The sequence below is a fragment of the Aphelocoma coerulescens genome, chromosome 1 (assembly GCF_041296385.1).
Source record: "Aphelocoma coerulescens isolate FSJ_1873_10779 chromosome 1, UR_Acoe_1.0, whole genome shotgun sequence".
Taxonomy (NCBI): domain Eukaryota; kingdom Metazoa; phylum Chordata; class Aves; order Passeriformes; family Corvidae; genus Aphelocoma; species Aphelocoma coerulescens.
Window position 1 is genome coordinate 100,188,136 of NC_091013.1, and position 9,860 is coordinate 100,197,995.

Sequence of the window (9,860 nt, forward strand, 5' to 3'; positions counted from 1 at the left end):
TTGCTGTATCACACAGCAACTCTGGTCTACATTTTGTCTCCATTTTTCTTACTATTGTTATCATTGCTGACAAGGAAAATGATCCTCTGCAATGCCTGCTGCACCTTCTACATGAGAGCTTTTAAACTTTTCTTAACAGGAATGCATTCAGCTTAACAAACCCTGCTGTGAGCCACAGCACCATCATTATCCTTGTTTTACAGATGTGAGCACCACAGCTTCGAGGAATAAGGTGCCTTGCCCAAAGCCTACATACAAATCATGGCATCATGCTAGGAGTGAGGACAAATTGGTCAGCAGAGAAGAGTATGTTTGCATTTTCTTGATGCCCACAGGCTCTGAAAATGTTTGAACCACAGATGATCAGAGTCTGCTGTAGTCCCTCCACCCTGCCAAAACCCCACAGCAAATAAATATTATTAACCCAAAGTAAAAACAAAATCAAAAAACCCAAGCCCCAAATAAATGTCTCTGTTTAATGCTGGTTTACTATTGACCTTGCATCTGCAGCCAGGATGGCCTAACTCATGCCAGCATCTGGATGTGTGCTGCTGTACTGCAGAAGAGCTTGGCAGAGATTTGTGAGGAGGTGTTAACATCCAGCTGCTCTCCCATCTCTCTCCGTCCGTTTTCACGTGCAGGAAGGCAGGAGCAGCCCAGGCACTGAGCAGGCACTGTGTGGTTTCAGGCTGTTCACATACCACAGTGAGATTTAACACTCACCCATCAAGATAGGAAATCCACAAATAATCCACATTGACTGCAAATTTTGCTGCATCCTCCATTCTCCCATCCCAGGTCTGGGTTGCAGGAGTTACTGGCAAGTAACAGGACTGAGTACAGCGGCTCTGTGTGCATGGGTGTAGGTGCACATGAGGTAACAAACCACATTTGGTGCCCCCTGATTAGCTATGCTTTGGCTCAGTTTCCTCCACGACACCCTCCTGGGGGACTGCACACAGCTCTGAGCACCAAAGAGGAGAGGACAAAGCACTGAGTACAAAGTTGAGCAACAATAAGTTGTTCTGCAAACTGCTTCCAGGAGATTCTTGTCTTGAGGTTGATGGCATTTAGTGTCTATGAAGGTATGAACTACAATCACTGGGGAATGCTCATAAATTGCTTCTCTAGCCTGCAGTAGAAGCTGATCTCACACTCAAGCTTTTCCCTCTGGTAAGGCAGTAAGTACTGTACCACTGCACCTACTTCTACAAAACTTAGAGCAACATAGTATCCTGTAGGAAATGAAAACACTTTGCTAAACACGGCTGAAATGGGCAGCTGTTTGGTTTAAAAGTTATTTGAGAAGGTTCAAAGGTAACACCAAACAGAAAATAAGACCACATACATCTCTGTTTCCTTTCCTGCACTGACAGAAGGAAGGGAGCTACAAGGAGATTAAAAGAGGTGTGCTAAGCACTGAGCTGAGGGGTGCCATAAACTGGCTACATGTACAAGGTGGAGATAATGGCATGGGGGAGACGCTGATTATCATTGAACAGGGGGGTGTAATTAGGACCATTGGGACAGAAGAAGAAGATTAATGGTCTACTTACTCACAGGAGAGGACTGTGAAGATAAACTTACTAACTGAGATATTCCAGAGCATGGTATCATTTTTCACAGAACAGGAAGGGGGCATCACTTATGAAGGATGTGTAAAACTGGATTTGACAAGACACTAATGGCTACGGTTTGTACAAGCAGCTACTAATCCCAGGGCACGCAGTGATACCTTGTAGAAAACAGTCTGTTTTTCTGAACAAGTAAAGAATAAAAAAGTACTCCCTTCTTAACCTGCTCCTCCTTACCCTTACACATCACCCTCTACAACCAGGTCCAAGCCCCAGTCCTGGGAATGTGAGAAAAAGAGCTTTGTGAGAAACTGAGCCTCTGCTGCAACCTGACTTCCCCATCATCCATCCACAAGGCAATTGGAGAGGGAGAGCACCGCCTGAAGATTAGGCTGACACTACTCATGTGGCATTCATTGTCTTAGGACTGGAATACCCCAGAGCTTGCATCATGTGGAGAAAACATGCTGTCCTCAGACAGGAATACTGCAGCTTTTCTGCCAAGCTGAAGGCGATGCCTCCGACATGAATGCTTGGTCCCTTGCCACCTTAATCTTCCAGAACCCTGGGTCTGAATGCACGAGCTGCAGACCAGAGCTCGGTCACAACCTTTACAGTTATCCCTGAGGAATTTTACTCACCCAGACAACTAAATGATCCAGACATTGCAAAAATTCCCCAATGAAATCGCTTCCTCCTACATATAGGAAACGAGACAACAATTCCAATCCCTCATACTTAAGCTTCCTTGAACATAAACATGAAAAAGCGGCCAAAACCAGGAGGGGAACACAGTCCCAGAGCAGCAAGAAGTACATATGCAAGGAGTTACATCATGCAGAAGGAAAGCTCTTGGCTTCAGGCTAAAATTACCAGTGCTTAAGTGGCAGGGGCTGCTCTAGCGTGCAGAGGCACCTTCCCAGGAACAGTCCTCCAGATCGATTCATTGTCAGGAGAACAGCAACAGGCTCTGCTGTCAAAACCATCCCTGGACAACACAGCACTGCAGGCCAACTTATCAGCCGACCAGCACCTGCCAAAGCCCATCCTGCTGGATGGACAGAAATTCTTTGTTCTGCCTCTGACACTCAACGCCCAAAATATCTCACCATGGCAGCAGGCTGACAAGGAAAAGGCAGACAAGGATAGTGTTTCTGATGGCAGGAAGTATACCCAAGCCAGGGGCTCCTGCATTAAGGACAAGGCTCACCAGTACATCTCTCCATCAAAGGCAGGTACCTTTGGCAGCCCACTCCTGTCACCCCACTCTTGCTTCCCTCTTATCCAAGACTTTAACAACCTCTTCTCCCCTCCCGTGACTTGGAAGACATAACAGGCTTGAGTCATACTCCTACCATGGGTACCTCCACAGCAAGTCTTTCCATGACCTCTCTAGGTCTCCTCACAGATCCAGAAATAAAGAATTTGTTTCTGGCTATAAAAAAAGAAAAAAATCTTCACATCACTGTTTCTTGAAAACTTTCATTGTTGGGAAAAAGCTGATTAAGCACTGGAAGCTCCACCGGCATTCATATTCCCAAGGTCTCTTGATCCTGCCTCAGGACTCTAAGCAAGAAGCAGGGATGGGATCAGAAGGAACACGTACTGGCTAGGGACAACCAGCAGTGGATAACAAATAGCTGTCCAACCAGTCCTTCTATGCTTGGAGCATAAGGTGTGCAAACCCTCTGCTCCTGCAAGTGAAACGCAGCTGCTTTGCCTTGGTTTTTATCTGCTTTCTCCATTGCTCCTTCAAGCTGGTTTGCTGCTCTTTGCAGTGCAAAAGGGAAGGGAAGGAGAAGGAGGACAAGAAAAGCTGGATTCTATGGGGTCCATTACACAGCGTTAAGGTATTTTGTGAAAGTGGTTAGAGGTCCATCTCTGGGACAGCAGGTGACAGTACAGCCAAAGGAAATGCTGTTTAGCTGTCAAACAGTGGAAATATGGGCTTCACTTCCAGCTGAATCTTAACGAGATACCAAACCCCTCCCCAACCATCCACCCCAAATCCTTTGCTCTTTCCAATGTGTTGGTCCAAGAGGAGCTTCCAATTTGTTTCTAGCTTACAAGCCTCCTGATGCCCTCCAAACAAGGTGCAGATGTCTGCAAGAAATTCCACATTTTCAGACTGGAGCATGAATTTGCTTTTCTTCGACTCTCAGAGGCAGCCTACATCTAAACCACTTCCACAAAACCACAGGGTCAGTCCATGCCAAAACCAAGAGGTACAATGTAATAAGCGACAAAACTACACAGAGCAGATAGTAAAATTTCACAGCAACTTATATGAACTTCACTTGTGGGTAGCTAGTTTGCAAGGCAGAGAAGGGACAGTCATTCATTACTGCTGGCTGGTGTCTTCAGTCCAGATCAGAACTGAAGCACGCTTGAGAAAAAGTAGCAAGAAAACGCCACACAGTCACTGCTTGTACTACAGTTATCTGTGCTTTAATGGAGCTTTGAAGCCTCCAGACCTGCTTATCTGCCATTTGTTTATTTACTGCTGAGGAGTTGCAATCAGAATCCCACAGCTGAGAGCAAATACTCCCCCTGCTCTAACCAGCTCACACCTAATTCTGTACACAGTTGTGGCAAAACCTACAGCCCCTGCTAAAGTCCAGATGTATATAACCCCCTTGTCTGCCACCCAGATGCAGCTGTAGAAGGAAGTACGTTTCACAGCACAACAGCAGGCTGCTCTGTTCCCTTGCTAAACTCAGAGACAACGCTGTGAGAGATAAATCTCTCCAAGGAAATGCTGGTTATTCACAGATTAGCACAGCTATCATAGTAGAGCAGAAGCCAAGCTCCCTGCAAAGATAGATGCAACCCAGGTAAACAAGGCATTTCTGGGAACCAATCTCATCTGGCTCACAGGATATGTGGCGGAAACACAGCCTGGTTAATGGGAGTCTCATCAGTCCGGGAAGATACATCTGGCTGAGATTTGTGACAAACTCTCTTCTGTACAAAGAGAAACACTCCCCAGCTCATGTAACACCACACAAGAAAGATCAAAGGTGCCCCGAAGCCTCCCGATGGGTAAGCAGCTGTACCAATAACAGCAGCTGGAAAATGCAACAGGAGACTCAGCCAGTCCCTTCCTCCTGTGCTGGGAGCAGAGCCGCCTCCTTGGCAGCCCCCAGCTGCAGCCCCCTGTTAATTACCGGCAAGGAATTTGCACTCTGGCAGATAAAGTCATTCACTCAGCCACTGGTGCGTTTGCACAAAGCAGCTTGGCTCTGACAGCAGCTCCATCTGAGACGCAGCATTTGGGTGCCATGCACATGTAAGCGCTACACGACATCGCGTCTGCTGCAGAGCTTGTGCCACACAGGCTGCTGCTCAGAGGTTACAGCCCCTTCAGAACAGCCAGGGAGGTTGTTTAAACACTCCTACACGGGGCATTTGGCCAGTGACTTCAGCACTATATGAGGTGCCTCAGACAGAACCACTTGATCCACCTCCCAGACTCTGATTCCTGGGACATCTGCAGCACAGCAGCTCCCTGGTGGCACAGCACACATCTTAAAAAATAGGCTTTGCGCAGATGAGCCTTTGCTGTGCTTCCAAGGTAGAATCACTTATTCCCTGCCTCCCCATTTAAAAGGTGCTTATTGTCTTGAGATGCAACTCCAGCAATCCTTGGTCTGGCATTCAAGGGAAGGATTTCAAGAAGGAAGACACCTATCACTCTAAAACCAGCTCAGGGAGAAAAAATGTATGCAATCTTTCCTTCCACTTCCAAGATGTGCTTGCTAGACTAGATGGGGGAAGTCACTTTTAATAAATTATTTTACGAATGTGTTACTGCTGGATTTTATTGCACAAAGCCAATGCATATTAAAAACAGCCTGAGTTACTCACGATTGTTGCCTTTTCTGTCCCCTGTCCTGGCTAAATTATCAGCAAAAGCAGGACTGAACTATTCATAAAGTCTCCATCATTTAATTTCAAAAGGCAAATTTCTCAAAATGATGGCTTCAGGGCCAAATACAGCTATGCAGCTACATAAGGATCTCAAATTTAACCAGTTTCATTTACTAAGTTTTTAGGTTCTGTCCATTGCAAAAACATGGGAAAAGTTTGACCACAGCAAGCTCATGATGTTGACCAGACTGTGTGAACAGTCCAGTGGGAGGAAGTACACCAAGTCCTGTGAAGACCATTGGAATTCCCAGCTCCAAATCCCCTGGTGCACACATGTACTCTGCTGGCAAAGGGCACAAGTCTTGGAAAGGCTGAAGTGTTGCTCCCCTTACATGAAAAAGTAGCCAAGTCAGATCAAGAGGAAGCACTTAGGTGAGTTAAGCAAACAGAAACCTTTGCCTTTTCTCTCCCCATTTACATCCCTTTTCAGCTTTTCCTATAGAAAAATTACACTGAGGGAAACAGAGGTCAGGTAAAAAAAAATCATCCCAAGGTTACAACAGATGTAGACACTGCAAACACCATGCTTTTAGGAAAGGTTATAAATCTGCCTCCAGATATTTGTCACCACGCTCTTGCTCAGGAGTTACAGCTCCTCAGATCTGTCTGTACATCTCCTCACAAGAGGGGAGTTGCTGGCCTTCCTCTGCTTGCCCTTTTTAGCCAAAATGAGACTAATGAGATTAAACCATTTATACATAACTCTTTCCAAAGGCTGGCTCATTTGGCCAGAAATGGGTTAAGGATAGTTCACTTCGAAGAACAGCTACAGGCCCCAGAGATTCATCTGAATGGCCAGAAAACTGGCAAGGAGCAGAAGGTAGGCCAGGTCAGTGACCTCTTCTCTTAGCAAGGCTGGATTCAAGAAAGGACTTGTATCCACAGCTCACACAAATATACTCATGCTGGTGTAAACCTCTTTGCTAACATCTAAAATTCATGGTGAAAATAACTTTCTTCAAGATTCTGAATCAGGTTTAAGCAAAAAATAAGAACAAGAAAACCCCTCTTATTGTGAAACAAGTATCCTGGTGGGACACAGAATGATGCTGGTACGGAAGTGGTCCCACACGCCACCCTTCAGACCTCATGGATACAGTCAAACAGCAACTGGACTCCTCTCTAGTGTTAACTAGGTAACTTAGTCCAGCAGGATGTGAACAACTGATTGACTATTAATACATTCAACAGACATTTCAAGCCTCTCCCTTTTCCTCTATCGTAATGGATGCTTCCCAAAAATCATTCCACATGCTTTGGGAGCCCCAGCTGAGAATATGAGCAACTTCATGTCTGTAGTACCCCTGTTAATATGAGTGAACAGCCACCTCATTGAGTCTGACCCAGGAAGAGAGAGATAAAAAGGGCTGTCTGAAGCTGGTGGCTGGCCTCCATCCGAGGAGTACAGTTCACCGTCTATTGCTCTTGTGACTATTACTGAACCAGGCCAAAAAAAGCTCCCGAGTTCTGGCATGCCTCAGATTTTCCAGTCTGCATGAAGTTATGCCAGGAACATTTACTGAAGCAATTTCTTTCTTTCTTTCAAGACTCTAATTATGCACCTAACAATGTTGTAGAAATGAGTGTTGTACAAAAACTCCAGCACAACTCAGATACAGTTTTGCTAACAAAAGGATTAGAAGCTTAGGGCTCAGGGTTAATATTCTGAATGTACTGAAAGACACAAAGTGCAAGCTGCAGCAGTAACAGAAGGCATAGAGAGGGTTATCACTTCCAAAATCTGGAAAGGGAAAACCACAGAGGAAAATGCCACACTAATCTTACTGAATGCCAGTGATGCAGGAGAGCAGTAACAAGAAACATTTAGAAGTGGGCAACCATCAAAGCTGTCTCTGAATTACAAGCAGCTCACCTTCAAGCACAGCCCACTCCCTAGAAAATGAGAAGGTCTAAATATCCCAGAGGGTGGGATGCTACCCGTGACTGAACTGATGTTCACCATTTGGAAACTACTAGCAAAAAGGAATCAAACTGAACCCCAAAACAAAAATTGCCTGAAGTGTCAATTTTCCCTGAAACCAGACCCAGACCTCAGTCATCAGTCTCAATTTTTGTTGAAATTAGACTGGAATCAAACCAAAACGTTCACTGGTTTGCCACTTGGACCATTATCTCTGGAGCCAGTCATAATAATATTTCATTTATTCACTCAAGCATGAACTGGCCTTTAAAAACCAAGTTTTGAACATGATGGCTGTACATTTTTCTTACTTTCACTTTGCAGGTGAGACACAGAGACATGACAGTACTTACAGCTGGGAAGCTATCCAGGTACTACAAATTAGAGAACATTAGGCAAAAAGCAGGATTTAGCACTTTGACAATGTTAGTGACATGACTGAAATCACAAATCCAGGGCCAAATATATTTTGGCTATGTTTCTCTGGGCTATTGATCCCAGAAGGCTTTACTCAGACCAGTGCCATCATTATTTAGCTGTTATTATAATTTTTCTTATGGATGCTCTGTGCCTTCTTCCTACAGAGGTGTTGGTGTATACTGACCAGAACTGGTTAAGGTTTATTTAGGGTTCCTAAGAAAATGAATAAACATGATTTGGCTTTTTCAGGACAGTGTTGGACAGCATGCATGGAAATGCTCACTACATAAGTATGTCACACTTCAGGAAGAAAGTGTATTACAGTATTATCATGTACAGGCAGATGTGAAATGCTAGTCCATACTACAGCTCAGTCCCACTCTCCTTGGTTTTCATGACAGCAGCGACCAAAGCTTGACAGTGTTGGCTCACAACCACCCTGTCTCACCTCTGCTCCTCACGTGGCGGTTGTGGGGAGTTCACAAAAAACTCTGCTCAGGGAGAGACCAACAGCGATGGGCTCCATCCTAAACCCCACTCCTTACCATAACCCGGGCAGCACAGTCCACGGGTGGAAGGCAGAAAAAGAGGACCCAGACGTGTTTATGCTGCCTTTTTTTTTTTTTTTTTTTTCCACGGAGCGAAACTGCGATGCTTTAGGGTGGGTCTCGCCATCTGGGAGAAATGTGTAGGGAGAAAAAATGCAGAGAGGGAGGACGAGCTGCCCCCCGAGCGGAACCGCTTTCCTCCGAAGACAGGCTCAGCCTCCCTTCCCAGCCCAGCTTGAGTTCATTTTCCTCAAATCACTTCCACATTTCCCCTGCCGTAATTATCAAATATTTTGTTTCTGACTTCACTTTTGAGGGAGGCCGCCGCAACCGGGAATGCAGGCACAGTTTGTTTTCTGTCAACAGAGCTGGGGGGGTTGCAGCTGGGGGGTTTCAAAGGTTTTCAATGTCATTGCAGTGAAAGAAAGGAAAAAAAGAGCGAGGGAAAAGAGCGCGCGGGAGAGAGGGAGGCAGAGATGGAGGAAAGGAGGGAGGGAGGAAAGGGGGCTGCCCCGGGGAGCCCGTCCCGGTGGCGGGATGCAGGGGTCCGGCCCCGGCGGGGACACAGCCCCTCGCCCCCACCGAGGCGCCCGTCGGCCCCGCAACTTCCCCCTCCGCCCCGGCTGCGACTTTCCCCCGGTCCCGGCTGCTCCCCCGCTGGCGCCGCGACGCCCCCGCTGCCCCCACCCCGTCCCGTCCCGTTCCCCGTCCCGCCGCCGGGGCCCCGCGCCTACCTCGGCTCGCAGGCGGGCGGCGGCCAGCAGGGCACAGAGCAGCGGGAGAGTTTTCCAGATCTGCAAGAGAGGGAGCGGGGAGGCGGTGAGCGCGGGCCGGGCAGGGGACGGCGGGGCGGCCGCCGCCGCCAAACTTCCCGCCCGGCGACCCCTCTCACCATGCTGCGGGCGGCGGGCGGCACCGGCGGGGCAGGAGGAGTTGCGGAGGCGCCTTCCCCGGCTCCGGCTCGCTCGTGAAGGGAAGGGGAGGGCTCCCCCTCGCCCCGACCCGCCAGCCCGCGGCTCCACCCCCGGCCCGGCCCGACCCCACCCCCGCCCCGGGGCCGACTCCTCCCCGGCCCCCGCCCGCTCCCCGCCGCCCCTCGGCGGTGCCCCCGTCCCTCCCGCCGCCGGCCCCTCGGCGCCCCATGGCGACCTCGGCGGCCTTTGAAGGCAGCAGGAGGCTGAGGGGCGTCCAGGGGATTCGGTTGCCGCCCCACACCGCCCGGCTTCACACCCCGGCCGAGTAGAACACGGGTCCGGGGAGGCTCCCCAAGCCCTGCACCGGTGGGGGTTCAGGAGGAGTGGAGACAGCCATGCCGGGGCGCGGATGCCCGCCAGTCAGGCCAAGAGCATCCTGCCGAGGGGTCGCAGCCGCCCCCCACATTGTCACAAAAATGGGGAAACTGAGGCACGAGGTGGTTTCTCCAGAGGCGGGAGTCACTCACCGACTCAACCCACTGTCCGTCCCCTC

General features: G+C 48.6%; 1 protein-coding gene across 1 annotated transcript in view; it reads right to left on the reverse strand.

Annotated features, from left to right (window-relative positions):
* FSTL1 (follistatin like 1) overlaps positions 1-9,404 on the reverse strand; it is a 52,932-nt gene extending 43,528 nt beyond the window's left edge. The window contains exons 1-2 of the mRNA XM_069021189.1: positions 9,286-9,404; positions 9,128-9,187 (exon numbers count right to left, since the gene is read on the reverse strand). Of these exons, the coding sequence (XP_068877290.1) occupies positions 9,128-9,187; positions 9,286-9,288 (63 nt within the window). The 5' untranslated portion in view covers positions 9,289-9,404. The remainder of the gene's footprint in view (positions 1-9,127; positions 9,188-9,285) is intronic.
* Positions 9,405-9,860: the final 456 nt, after the last annotated feature.